General features: G+C 47.5%; 1 protein-coding gene across 1 annotated transcript in view; it reads left to right on the top strand.

The window, feature by feature from the left end:
- Window positions 1-14,896, top strand: part of CAMKK1 (calcium/calmodulin dependent protein kinase kinase 1) — a 152,560-nt gene that overhangs the window by 122,517 nt on the left and 15,147 nt on the right. The window contains exons 12-14 of the mRNA XM_084822965.1: window positions 420-493; window positions 9,085-9,172; window positions 12,704-12,832. Coding sequence (XP_084679091.1) covers window positions 420-493; window positions 9,085-9,172; window positions 12,704-12,832 — 291 coding nt within the window. The remainder of the gene's footprint in view (window positions 1-419; window positions 494-9,084; window positions 9,173-12,703; window positions 12,833-14,896) is intronic.

Genomic DNA, 14,896 nt, shown 5'->3' with positions numbered 1-14,896 from the left:
TCATCCCCATGTCTGGGGATGGTGGGAGTTGTAGTCCAACACATCTGAAAGGCGCCAGGTTGGGGGAAGCTGATCCAGATGATGTTTGGGTACTGTTTGGGTACTGTTAAGGCAGTGGGGTAGAAAGAAAAAACAAACCTCTGCCAGGAGCATAATACACCGTCGGGTTCTGTGATGTGGGGTTTGGCATCAGATGAATCGCCTCGCACAGTTGTCCTGTTGGGACCAGCACCCTCAGCTAGACATGGGGGGTGGGGGATTTCTATCAAGAGCAAGCTGGGAGTTGTGGGATGCTGGGAGTTGTAGGACTTTTTCGGTCTAAACATGCATAAGATTGTGCCCTAAAGGCTCTGAATGCTCCTGCCAACAGAGGGTTCACAAAGGCCAGCAACCAAGGGAAGCTTTGGTTTGTCTTACAGTGTCCGTTCATTGACGAGTTCATCCTGGCTCTTCATAACAAGATCAAGAACAAGCCGGTGGAGTTCCCAGAAGAGTAAGTTAACCTTACAGAGCTGTGGAACAAAGAAGCCCACCTAGACTCCCCTCTGGGTTTAGGCCTGGTTTTGGCACTGAAACACCCCTGGTCACATAGAATCATAGAATAGTAGGGTTGGAAGGGGCCTACAAGACCCTCGAGTCCAACCCCCTGCTCAATGCAGGAATCCAAGGCAGAGCATCCTTGACAGGCGGCTGTCCAGCCTCGTCTTGAAGGCCTCCAGGGTGGGGGAGCCCACCACCTCCCCAGGCAATTGGTTCCCTTGTCGTATTGCTCTAACAGTCAGGAAGCGTTTCCTGATGTTTAGCAGTCACTGTACTGAACAGCACGCACCACGGGATGGATAGTGGCGCTGGGAATGCAACCTCGTTGGTTCTTCTTGACCCCTCAGGGCCACTGACAGGGAAGGGACTATGGGTACTATGATCTAGAGACTCCAGTCGGTGTTGACATTTACCAAGTTGGACATTTTCCATAATTAATGCTGTGCCATTTAGTTACCTTGTTTACTTTCCTTCCTATCTCCACCCGCCACCCCCCACCCCACCAACCACTTTGTAGACCAGGGCTGGGGTATCTCAGGCCTGTGGGCCAAATCTGTCCCTCCTGGGATTCCTATCCAGCCCTCCAGGGTTCCCCAAATGGCCACGTCCCTTCCCTGGCCCTGCCTCCTTTCACTGAACCACCAGTTGGTGGTTTCCTGGCTTTTGTGGAGGTTTTCCCCCATTCGCAAAGGCTGAAATGCCTCTCCGAAGGGTCCGTTACTGGTAAATATGCTGGTATTTTTTGTGTTTGGGGGCCCTTTTGCTTTGGCCCTGCCCACCACTGGAATGCAGCCCCCGAGAGCTTCTCTGAAATGGAATTCCATCTTTGGATTGAAAGAGATCCTCCCCCAAGATGGATTTCTCCTCTCCCACATTGGAATATATAGGTATATATTTATTGCCAATAACTAAAAAAGGTTCCCATCCCATAACAAAGTCTACCCCCCCACTTCTTCCCATTTTGTTTGTGTAGATTTAGCATCAGGGCTATCAGTTCTTTCAAGAAGGGCATTTAGCAGACATCAAGCCAAGTCCTTGATCCGATAGAGAATGTAGGGGTGTGCAATTTCTCCCTTTTTGCATACAAACCCTTCTAGATTGGGGGGGCGGGGGTTGCCGTGGCGGCCAGGGGTGTAAGCCTAGGGGCCAACCTTGCCTGAAAAGCAGTGTACGTAAATATAATTATAAATCTAAATATAACGAATAACAAAATGTGCCTGAAAATATGACCGTATATACATGAGCCTGCGTGGAAGGCTCCCTGCTTTTAAAGAATCCTCCAATTTGGCGAGTGGCGGCCAGGCAAGTGTGTATCTTCTTTAATTGGCCAGCATGGTGTAGCGGCTAGAGTGTTGGGCTGGGAGTCAGGAGACCCGGGTTCTAGTCCCCGCATGGCCATGGAAGCTCCCTGGGTGACTTTGGGCCAGTCACAGACTCTCAGCCCAGCCTACCTCACAGGGTTGTTGTTGTGAGGATAAAATGGAGAGGAGGATTATGCATGCCACCTTGGTTCCTTAAGGAGGAAAAAAGGCAGGATATAAATGTAATAAATAAATAAATATCAAAAAGAGAGAACAGGTGGGTTGTATCCAGTGATGTCTGAGGCTGCCATGAGCAGAATGGGGAGGGAAGCCATTTTTACCAATTTCCCATCCCTGCTGCACCCACCGTATGCCCCCTCCCCAAAGTCTGGTCCAGAGGGTTGGAGGATCTTTTCGAACAGCATGGGGGACACACCATTGAGTGCAACCCATAATCTGTAATTGTAGAGTGCAGGCTATATTTATTAGCATAAGTATCTATATATATATATATATATATCTGTGTCTGTATATTTAAGCACGTTTTCGCAGACACTGTAATGCATGACACGCAGGCCACTTGTAAACCTTTTCCTAAAGCTATCACAGGAAGATTCATTGTCCCCAATCTAACCCATACACACACACACACACATACACACACACACACACCCCAATTGTGCTTTGGATAAAATGCCAAAGCTGTGATTTTCCCAATCTGGCACTGCACCCAGGCAAAGAATTGCTGACCTACTTACATTAATTAATCCTTCATTTCCAATTGCAATGTAAAGATGATATCATATCATCACTAGGAAAGGAGGGTGGGGGAAAGGGTGGGTGGAGACATTAAAGTGGGGTGAGTGGGAAATGCTGCCAGGAAATCAGTGCACATTCAGAAAATCCTTTGTTCCTTTTATTCTGCCCTTGTTATCCTTGTATTAAAAATAATTTAATACACAGAAGGCTTTGCCATTCTTTTCTCTCCCCATTCATGCTCTAACTGCCTGTGTGGAAGATCATTATAACTAGGGCTGAGCTGAAAAGTGCACACACACACACACACACACACACGCACACGCATGCACGCACACCACCACCACCACCCTTTCATCACCCATTTTGGGGAAGGGGTTGGCAGTTTGTGGGACAGCAGGAGGGAAAATGGTGAAATGTGCTGCAGACATCCCAGTGGTGACATTCACACTGCTGAGAGGCCTGGCTGCTGGCCGCTGCTGTCCTTCTCTCCCCACTCAACTCACCTTTCAACAGAATCCAGAATGTGGGCAGGAAGCATTCCCTTCACTCTTACTGCCCCAGCATCATGTAGCATCATCATAAAGCCAATTCAGATTGAAGACAATGCTTCCTGCCCTCACTCTGGAGCCTACCGGAGGAAAAAATGGTGGCTGCCACGCACTGGTTCTCTGTTTTTCCAAGAGGCAGTGGTTCTTTTTAGGATTCAGAAACAAGGAACCCAGCGGTGGGTGAAGGCTAAAGACTTTATTAAGCAGGAACTAACAGAGCAAGAAAATAAAACACTACAGGGCAGTGATTGCAGCAAGAAACTACAGAACAAGATTTTAATGCTTATGTTAGGGGTGTTGAAGAAATCCATTTGGGGGTGGAGCTGGACAAGTTTTCCTGGGCTCGGACTCCCAGAATTTGTTCAGGTCCCACTGAAGCAGCCAACGTGATCTGCAGTGATTTGGGCCAGTTCAGGGATTGTCGGGGAATTTTGCATGATTTGTTTTTGGAAGGGTCTTCAATTTGTGCAAATTTCTGAGCAATTCGCATTACGGTCAGATCCATGCAAATTACACAAATTCGGTTGTAATTTGCACAAATTTGACTGTAATTGTAATTTGCGCAAATGTGGTTGTAATGCAAGTTGATTGGACATTTGCGCAAATTGCAGAACCTCCCCCTCCCCCCCGAAAATTCGCAAAAAAGTTCCCGGAGTTTGGGAAACAGCCCTCAGCTCGGCATGCAGGTGCAAAGTGAGTCATACACATCGCGGAACTCTGTTGAGCCAAAAAAGATCCAGATTTCCCAGTGACAGACATCCCTATCTTACGTCCCTACAGCCTGCTGGGAACCCCTTACAATCAGCGACAAATGGACTCCAGTAATGGCCGGGTATGCAGCACCTTCCAGATCTCAGCCTGCCTTGAGGTTCTGAATCGGGAGTGTTGCAGGGATATATAAATTATTATGCTCCCATGAATCCCACCTATGTTCTGGCCATGTTCCAATAACTTTGAGAATGTTTATACGTCCTTGCAAAGTGAGCGGATTAGCCCTCGCAAATGGCACAGAGCCAGCATAGATAACTATATGACCATCGCAGACACTCCAACCTGTACCAGGTGGCATACTTTGAGATCTAGCCAAGGACAATCTAAAGGTAAATAGCAGCTTCTCAAGTTGTACCATCTCAGACACATAGCTGACTTTGAGAGATAATAAGAAAAAGAAGCATAGCTAACCACTTAAAGCAACAGGCCCAACCGTAAGTCTAGGCAGGAAAGGAGCAATTGCTGTTCACCACTAGCTCCTTGAAATGCCAACGGTCTTCTGAATTTCCATTACATTCTCGCAGCAGCGTTCAGGACCAGCAAAAAAGGGCGAGCTGTAGGGGAAAAGGCAGTTTTGAGAAATCTTTGGCTGGAGACCTGCAATTTTGCGCTGAAATTTTTTCAGCTTAGCTTTAATTTATAAGGCCTATTACACAGATAGTGAAGCGCAAAGGAACCGACCCAAGGGACGAGGTTTCATGTTGCACAAAGCCCTTTTGCCAGCACCCCCACCACAGGGCAAAACTGAATGAACAAAACTATTGTTACAAGAAAGGATTGTCCTTCTTTGGCCAGTGGTGGTGAGTTCCAAAGTTCCATTAATAGAACCTGGCTTGGGAGTACAACGTGTGAAAAGGATCTCTGGGTCATAGTCCGTCATAAGCTGGACATGAGTCAGCAGTGTGATGCAGCTGCAAAAAAGCCTAACGCAATTTTAGGCTGCATTAGCGGAATTTCATGATTCACTCCAGAGTTAGATTAACTTAAGTCCCTTTGATTTTGTTGGGTATATTCTAAGGATGACTACAGTTGAATCCAGCCCAGTGTTTCCAAGTCACAGGAAGTCCTAGTTCCACCTTATTCTGCACCGGTCAGATTTGATTTGGAGTACTGTGTCCAGTTTTCGGTATTTCACTTTAAGAAGGAGGCAGACAAATTGGAATGGGTTCAGAAGTGGGCAGTATAGGTGGTTGCAGCATGGAAAACAAGTCCTACAAGGAAAGGCTGAAGGAACTGGTTAGGTTTGACCTGGAGAAGAGAAGACAGCTTTATCAGGGTTTCCGAATGAGTGGAGGTTTCTGCTTGTGTTCAAGCAAATGTGCATAGAAATCCCCTGCAGGCCTTCCAGGTTCCAGCTCAACACAAGAAGGTCGGGGCGTTCAGGAGAAGTGACTTGCAGATCAAACCCACATAACAGTAAAGGAACAAACATTGCAGTGTGCAGTGTTCTTTTTCATTATGCCAGTTAGCCAGCCATGCCCACCTCCTCAATACTCCATTCCCGCACACAACAGTCAGTCAATATTCTGTGGCTACTGACCACGCTCAGTCTTTATTAGGCTGTTTTGGGGGGCAGGGGGAGACATTTCTTATTTTAAGATTTGTTGCAAATCTGCTGCAAACTCCGGGGTTCCCCTGAATCTGCTGATACTAACTGCTTGTGCGTGAGTGGTCCGGTTTTGGCAACATAAGCATCGGCACTCAACAGCCTGAACGTTGTAAATAGAAGGAATAATGGAACGAGGGGGAAAGTAGCTGAAGTTTCTCTGGCAGTCAATTTTCTCATTTTCCAGGAACCTGGGCGTTTTGCCCGCCTTCTCCAAACTGCCATATATTGGGGTTTATTAGTCAGCTCATGAGTGATTTGTCTCATCTGCTTCCACAGTGAGGGGTTAACTTTTAATGGGCTGGCTGAGCTGCGCTGAGCAACTTTTTCCTTCCTTCTAACATCTCCTGCGGCAATAACTCTCGCTGCCTGACTTATTTTGACATCCCGGTGACCTGCTCTTTCCCGTCTGAAAAGGCCTTTCTGCTCATTAGTGTGTGGTGAGGCGGAGAGGATGACGCCGTGTTGACTCAGTGTTTAAACACAGCCCATTACTTTGATAAAGCCAGCAAGAGAACTGGGAGAGAGGGGGAGGAAAATATCTCAAAATTAGAATGTACTGGACCAGCTCCATTTCAGACCTCCCACAGACTGGGTGGTGCTTGGAAGCGGAATACACTGCCATGGCTCCCTAAGGAGCCTGTTTTCTGTTTACCAAGAAGCCCTAGAAACCTGTCGTTTTACTTCTTCGAGCGCGGAGGGAACATAAGTCCGTGAAAGACCATTCTTCTGCGCCGTTGCTCATCTTTTCCCTCTTGACGCTCGTACGTCTTACGTCTCACATTCCGGAAGAGCGGGCGCCATCTTGTACCATTTGGGTTGGTTTTCGTTTACATGTTTAGGGGGAGGGTCAAAAATGGTTTTGCCTCCCCAGCTCCCTGAGTGATAGCTAGTTCCTTCCAGGGGGTAGGTAGTCTTTTTAACAATGCGGTCCTATACATGTCTACTTGGGAGAAAAACCCATTGAGTTCAATGGGACTACTGTCATAAAAACCTAAGCAGAGCCCTGCTGGATCAGACCAAGGGTCCATTTAGCCCCGCATTCTGCTCGTGTCTCCTCTTACTCACCTTTTCTCCAAGCTAAACAGTCCCACCTACCCATCAGGGCTAGGTTTCTCTGTTTGTGTTGCAGTCATGGGAGACATCCCAATCGAGCTCCAGCACCGCCCCTTTTGTCCCTGGCCCCGCCCCCACAGGCATGCGGCCCCCGACAAATCACCGAACACCCTCCGTGGTCCTCAGCCTGAAAAAGGTTGCCCACCTCTGGTGTAAACGATGCTTAGCGTGATGTCTGAACTGAGCCAGTTCTCATCAACATTTCAGCAAGCAGCCTACAACCATTCATATTGTATTTCATGCTGTATTGTTGAGGTTTTAATTATTGTGAACCACCCAGAGAGCTTCGGCTATTGGGTGGGATAGAATTGAAATCAATAAATACAATAAATAAAAAATGAATTTCTGGCTCTAAGAACGTCAACCAGCCATTTAGCCAACCGGCCAGATGCCTGTACCCCAAAATTCTGAAAAGATGGCCACGCCCTCTAACTCACTGCCCCGACCCCAATTATCAGAGGTTAACATCATGATTTCTAGGCAAGCTTGTGTTCATGTTTATATATATTTTTAAACTTATGGGATGCTTTTGGGGTCCCAGGCAACTTCCAGCAAATTCGTAATAAATCAGTTTTCCCCAACCTGAGCCCCTCCAAAGGTGTTGGACTACACCTCCCAGCATCCGTGAACATTGTCCGTGCTGGCTGCTGGGCCTGGTGGGACTTGTAGTCCAACACATCTGGAGGGCGCCAGGCTAGTGAAAGCTGTAATAAAGCATGAAAATATGACAAGGCGGTTCATAAAGGCAAAACGACTTGGGACAGAGTTTCGACTCATTTGGGAGAAAACAAAGATGCAGCCTTCATTTTCAGGAAGCCAGAACAAAGACTCCTTGGCTGACCTCCCCCAAAGTAGCAACAGAACACGCTGGGTGGGTTACTTTGGGGATTAGGGGTTTGTGTTCCTGGTCAGCTGCCAGGGGCACGGTGCATTCACGACCCTTGCCTGCCGCTTCTGCTGTGTCTCACCTCTGCCATCTGCTTGTTTGCTCACCCGCTGACTTCGTTGGTTTGTTTCTTTAGTGTAACCTTCCCCAACTTCCCTACCAGCCCAAGCCAGCATGGCCAATGCCCAGTTACCTTCCTGAAAAGAGATTATCCCTCTTCCATTGCAACCTTCTTCATCAACCACAAACAGGACTAGAACCTCCCAGTTATTGCACTGTATTGCAGCCAGCCAGCCTATGAGATGTTTATAAAATCGGGGGGGGGGGTGTCTTGTAAAAGGGGATGCTTCCAGATGAGGCTTTTATTGTGCAATCGCCTTGCCTCATTCAAAGAATTTCGGGGGGGGGGGGTCAAGACGACATCACCTTCCACTTGTAACCGTCCCGCGTTTTCCCACTGCATCTGTTGTCTTTTTTTTTTTTTTCCTTACCACAGAAAATCTGTTAAGATTTTCTTAACACAGTTAAAGTGGGAAAGATGAAATCGCTGCACAATGCCTTTTGGATGGCAGTGCTAGGAGCTGTCCCTTTAGAACAGGGGTGGGCAGCAGATGGGCCGCTCTGCAGCCCCATGGCTGTTTTTGCAGCCCCGTTCCCCCACCCTGCCGATTTGCGGCGATGGCCAAAGACACTGCAATTCTGTACAGAAATGAGGCACGTGGGGAGTGCAAGCAGAATCATGCTCCCATTTCCTTGCAGAATTGCTGCATTTTTTGCAGTGGCAAAGTCGGCAGCAATTTTGGCAGCAGCTGGAATTTCCGCACGGGTGGGGTTAGTGCTTCAGCTAGGTCCTTTTAGACCGTGGACTGAATGGACTTATGGGGTCCCCTTTAGACAGCAGTGTGTAATACTTCTTTTGCAAAGCACATGATATTTTCCTTCTCTGCCGACTGCCATTCCGTGCTTTATACCTGCATCGATATTCCTTATATTTCCACATCTTTGCTAACCGGGGCGGGGGGAAATACTCTGAGCACATGCAGTTTTGCATTTTAAGCTCACGGAAATCATAGCATCATCTAGACTACAGGAATAAAATGGAGTTTGCTTCTGCTAGCCTGATGCCCTCATCACCTGCCGCTTTCTGGGGGGCCATTTGGGGGCTTCACGGACTTCAGCCCCAAGGTCCAACAAGCCCCACTGCTGGGTGGAGTCCAGCCCTCGGAGTTGCCCACCCCTGATCTCGAAGCATCCAGTGAGCAAAGATGGACTGGGGATATATCCCCCCCCCCCGAGAAGGGAAGAGTGATCTCTGCTTGTGCTGGCTAAACTCATCACGCTTTCTCCTCCAGTAAACAGATCTTGTGGGTTTGGGGCCAGAGGTGGTAGTGAAGCAAAAGATACCTTTGTGTAAGGGAAGGGTCTCTTAACAGTGTCTGTCTAGCTGCAAGCTAAGGCAGTAAGACTGCAACCCAATAAGACGGCGTTTGGGCAAGGAGCAACTTGGCAGTCCGTCGCTCCTGTCCTAACCAAATGCTTTGTGTTTCCTTCCAACAGGCCTTGGATCACCAAGGAGCTCAAGGATCTGATTCTGAAGATGCTGCAAAAAGCCCCTGAAACAAGGATAACTGTCCCAGAAATTAAGGTAATTGTAGCATGAACATGAATGGCTTGCTCAGGGTCATAAGAGAGCCAGTGTGGTGTAGTGGCTAGAGTGTTGGACTGAGAGTTGGGAGATCTGGGTTCTAGTCCCCACTCGGCCATGGAAGCTCACTGGGTGACTTTGGGGCAGTCACAGACTCTCAGCCCAACCTATCTCACAGGGTTGTTGTTGTGAGGTTAAAATGGAGAGGAGGAGGATAATGTAAGCCGCCCTGGGTTCCTTGCAAGAGGAAAAAAGGCAGGATCTAAATGCAATGGATGGATGGATGGATGGATAGAAAGAACATGAGAAGAGATGTGCTGGAAGTCATCTGATAGATCTGAGACAGCTTTGATGAAATCTTTATGCATGACAGCACAATTCTTTTAGACTTTTGGAATCTAATATTAATATGTCCACAAAAAAACCCATCAAACCACGCTGGTCAAAGCTACAGACTTTGTTACCAAAGAACGGTCTTTGGCTGCAACTCGATGTGACTGTGGTCTGACACATTATTTGTATGCTGCAGGCAAAACCTCTTACCACATTGTTGTCATTCCTCATTCATTATAATGCTCATAAGCACCATAACAGAAAATATCACTGCCTGCATTTTTAGCAGAATCAGTTTTCAGTCTTGCTAAATCCACACTTGGACATAGTGAAAAAGCCATTGTGCAGCGATTTCATCTTTACCACCTTAACAGATTTGCTGTGGTAAGGGAGAAAAAGACAACAGACGCAGTGGGAAAACACGAGAGGGTTACAAAGTCCATCTAGTGCAGCATTCTGTTCACGCAGTGGCCAAATGGCTGCCTGTGGGAAAGCCACAGGCAGGACATGAGCACAACAGCACCCTCCCGCCCATGTTCCCCAGCAACTGCTTACATAGGCTCACTGCCCCTGATACTGGAGGGAGCATAGAGCCATCAGGACTAGTAGCTGTTGATAGCCTTTTCCTCCAGGAATTTGTCCAACCCCCTTTTAAAGCCATCCAAATTGGCGGCCGTCACTACGTCCTTCGGTAGCGAATTCCATTCACTCTGCGCCGTGTGAAGACGTCCTTCCTTTGATCTCTTATGAATCCCCCACCAATCAGCTTCATGCAATGACCCCACTGGGTTCTAGCATTAAAGAAACATTGACCCAAGTGTGAAAATGCACACATTTGGAAAATGTGCATCAAAAAACAAGGCAAAGCACATTTTTCACATGCAGTCACAAATCTGGGAGTTTGCAAACATTTCTCGAAAGAAAACACTCCTGCTCACGTTCAGGAATGCCAAGGGGACATGTTCGCGTGATGTGCGAACAGAAACGAAATTCTTGGCGATCCTGTCTCAGAAGCACTGTACGGACGCTGCGCCCCCTGGTGGCAAATAGAGGAACCGCAACTGGCAAGGAGCTAAGCTACACCGGAAGAGCTAACATAGTGTCGAGCCTAGGAGACTAGAACTCCGAGGGCCACCAAGCAGACCCAGGTGCACAAAAGTGGCCCGGGGGGGGGGGCGGGTAAGGACACAGCCAGATGGAAAATTGTGATGCATGGGGTGGAGCCAGTTACCTCCTGTGCCCCATGAGCCACACACCAGGGTGACAAGTTCTAACCTCCATCTGAGTTACTACAGATCAAGGATTAGGAACACAGGAAACTGTCTTCTGTTGAATCAGACCATGAGCCCATCTATTGTCAACACAGACTGGCAGCAACGGCTCTCCGGGGTTTTAGGCAGGGTTTTTCCAGGCCTGCCTGGAGATGCTGCCAGGGATTGAAGGTGAGATCTTCTGCGTGCAACGCAGCTGCTCTACCACTGAAGTATGTTTCTCCCCCTAAAACTAAAATAAGATTCTAGTCCTCATGGTTGCGAATTAAAGGCTCATTGAAATAGGAACACAGGAAGCTGCCTTATACTGAGCCAGACCCTTGGTCCATCTAGCCCAGTATTGTCGACACTGACTGGCAGCAGCGGCTCTCCAAGGTTACCGGCAGTGGAGGCTGGTGGCTCCGATTTCGGTGGAGCTGTGAATTCATTCCAGGATTCAGTCAGAACCAGCCAGAACTCTAAAGGAGCTATCCACTGTGATGGACCTTATTCCCCCCCCCCCCCGCAAAAAAGAATGGATTCACAGCCCCACGAAATCAGAGCCACCAGCCTCTACTAGTTTCAGGCAAGATTCTTTCTTAGCCCTACCCGGAGATGACGGGGGTGACACAAAATTCTGAAACTGGCCCCCAGAACTGCACAAGGTCCAGGTCAAAGGCAACCGATTCATGCTCCTAATTTACATGTCAGGAACACGGGGGGTGAGAGATAAGCAGCACAAGGCCAGCAAGGCAGAGATTTTTTTTCCCTAACTTGCCATTTTTAGGGAAGAACAAGACGTGTCAATGCTCTTAAGCCTCATTTTTCAGCTAGGAAACGTTGAGGCTCAGAGATATGTAATGTTCTCTCTCTTTCACCGCACCCCCACCCCTATATGCAATATGGCCTGGGTGGGCAGGCTTCAGGCTTGTCCCATCTGCTTTGTTTTTTACCAGAACCCCACCATCCACCAACCACAGCCAGATGCAAAAGACATCGAATTAAAAAACAAAACAAAACATGCAGGTTGTCTCTGAACATATTGAGAGACTAGGAATTTATTCCCAGCATCCGAACTCAACTGACTGTCCTTTCACACAAAAATCCACTCCTGGTTACCCCAGCTTTCTTCATTTCAGCCGCCTATTTTATTGTTGCTGTCATTAAACAATCGAGTCCCAAAACCCCTTGCTGCTCTATTGCAAATCACCCACAGATTTGTCAGTCGATCGCGATAAACCTTTCTGCCCACCCCTGCAATACGGAGATAATACTGCTCTATCTTACAGGGCTCTGGTAAGGGTTACAAGCAGGGCCAAAGTCAAGGGTAGGACTGGTCGGGCCCCTGCCAAGGGCCCACACCCCAGCAGGGGCCCACTGACAAACGCCCCCTGGATTTGCTCCTCCTCTTTCACATCGCAACCTCCTTGTTCGCCTGCGTCTTGCTCTGGCCCAGACATGGCTGGTGGTGAGAAGGGGAAGCAGGAGATGCCTCCTTGCTCCCTGGGTCTCCTCCTGCCAAGCAAGCAAGTGTTAGCAATGATGGAAGAGGACGAGGAGGAGGAGAAGGAGTGGGAGAAGCAAAAGCAGCTGGTGACAGTGGTGGTGAGAAGGTAGACTCAGTAAGGGAGGGGGCCCATTGAAGGTGTTTTGCTCAAGGGCCCTCAAAAACCAGGAACCAGGTACAGAGATGGTGGAATAATGATGGTGATGATGTTTCAAAACTCTAAGCTAAATATTATTAGTTGCTCTTTCATTCCATCCCACGGCAGTGGAGGGATGTAAGCCAGTAATCGTAGGCCAAGTGCAAGTGTTTCTCACGTTTTTTTAATTCCAGCACAGTTATCTTTTTGCAGCAAGTTCCTTTGATTAATTCCATCCAAGCATCCAAGTGGTCCGCGGCACGAAGGGACTGTCGGTTGTTACTGTGGTTGTGTTTTCCATGTAGTTGCATCCTTGGGTGACCAAATGTGGGGAGGATCCTCTTCCTCTAGAGGAGGACCATTGCACCATCGTGGAAGTCACGGAAGAGGAAGTGAAGAACTCTGTCAAGACTATCCCGAGTTTACCTGCCGTGGTGTGTATTGCTGTGGCCGTGATGTTCTGCTGTGTGACATTAAAAGCTGGAGCCCTCTTTAGATCTTTGTATTCGGGATGGTGGATGGTGCACAACTTGGCTGATGGTCATTCTGCTTGCTCTTTGCCCAAAGCCACTTTGGAATATACTGCACGTTCCTGCAGAGCAGTAGGGAACTGAAGCCGGGTTTCCCTGGTAGATGCACCCAGAAGCAAAGTCGACCACTTTAAGATTTGCCTGGGAAGCTGGTTTAGGATGTCAGAGTGTTGGTCAGGGGTGGCCCGTTGATATAGGTGGTCACCTAGGGCACCAAGTGAAGTGGGGCGCCAAATTCGAGGAAAAAGCACAAATTAAGAAACAAAAACAAATCACGAAGATGTCATTGTTTCATATTACCTTTATAATATACTGAATGTTATGAGCATCCACAGGAATTTAAGCATAAAAAACCATATTAAACAGAAAATAGGAGCAAAATGTTTGCCAAAAACCACAGCCTAGATCTGCCCGTGGTGTTTGGGGGCGCCGACTGTGTGGTTCACCGAGGGCCCCGCTTGCTGGCAGCTAGTCTAGGAGTTGGTTGATGTTGCACTAGCAGGACCATGGTCTTTCGGGGCTGCTTTGTGCCTCTCTAATGCTTCCTCAACCTGCTGTTTCTTTGCAAATAATCAGATGAGTCTGAAATGATAAGATACGCGTGGATCAACTGGGCAGTTGATAGAAATCCGATGGCCCTCTGTCCTCTCCTGATATGCAGAGGTCCTCCCTCAGTCTGTGAGCGACTAAATTTATTTATTTATTTATTCATTCATTCATTCATTCATTTCTATACCACCCAATAGCCGAAGCTCTCTGGGCGGTTCACAAAAATTAAAACCAAAGAGCACACAATAAAACAGTATAAAATATATAAAACATTAAAACCACAATGTAACAATATAACCAGCATAAAACCAGAATAAAACCTAGCAGCAATGCAGGGATTTAAAATACAGATTTAAAACAGCAGAGCTAAAAGTCTAGAAAGCTAAACTGCTAAAATGCCTGGGAAAATAAATAAAAAGGTCTTCACCTGGCACCGGAAGGAATACAACGTAGGTGCCAGGCGAACCTCTCTAGGGAGCTCATTCCACAGCTGGGGTGCCACAGCAGAAAAGGCCCTCCTCCTAGTAGTCACCCACCTCACTTCCTTTGGCAGGGGCTCACGGAAGAGGGCCGCTGAGGATGATTTTAAGGTCCGGGCAGGCAGATATCTGTGCACCACCTCCAAGAAAACAGAAGGAGGCGCACATCCAAAGTAAATCACAAAGAAGAGAAACAGTTTCTCAGGATGCAAAAAAAAAAAAATCATTGCAGGAAGCCCAACGTGTTTCGGCCTTTTCCTTATTTTTAGGCCTTCTTCTGGGGGCTGTAACATTAATGGTAATAAAAATTACAAATAGGACAACACAAATAATTAAAACATTACTGAAATAAAATTGCCATGGGCTTATGCATATATAACATGCTTATAAAAACCATATAAAACGTGTTTATTTACTAAGAATAACATATAAGTTCATACTTCTTAAGGCGCCATCTCCTATCGGAGGTTAGCTATCAGCACAGCTATTTTTGTTTTTGACGACGACGCTCTGAATAGTTGTATAGAAGAGCAGCTGAACCATTCCCATTTCTATGTTGATGTAATCCAGCCAAAGTCTCAAAAGTGTGCTGTACTGTGGTAGCTAGGGAGTGTGTGTAAATCACGCACAGGTCATAAGAGTGGTAAACATTCAAGGTCTTCATTTAAACCACACAGAGAGAAAGTGTTCAGTCTCAAAATCCACTCTGCTTCTGTATGCCCCAGCCGTGGGCTGCTAAGGTTTGGAGGTGCCAAGATAGTGATAAGCCAGATCCAGGTTTACTTACAAGGAGACTTTATTGAGTACTTACAGCGCACAGGTGTACCCAATGGTTGGACCAGACAGCTTCTCTGAACACAGAGCCAAGGGGTACAATGTGTCAGGGGCGTTTCTGAGCGCAGGGAGTGGGAGAGCAGTTCAGATTCTGAAGGAGAACCGC

This window comes from Heloderma suspectum, chromosome 16 (assembly GCF_057233095.1).
Source record: "Heloderma suspectum isolate Gila_16-S chromosome 16, 16-S_ref, whole genome shotgun sequence".
Classification (NCBI taxonomy): Eukaryota; Metazoa; Chordata; class Lepidosauria; order Squamata; family Helodermatidae; genus Heloderma; species Heloderma suspectum.
The sequence above is the reverse complement of the archived record's forward strand: the minus strand, read 5'-3'. Positions and strand labels throughout refer to the sequence as shown.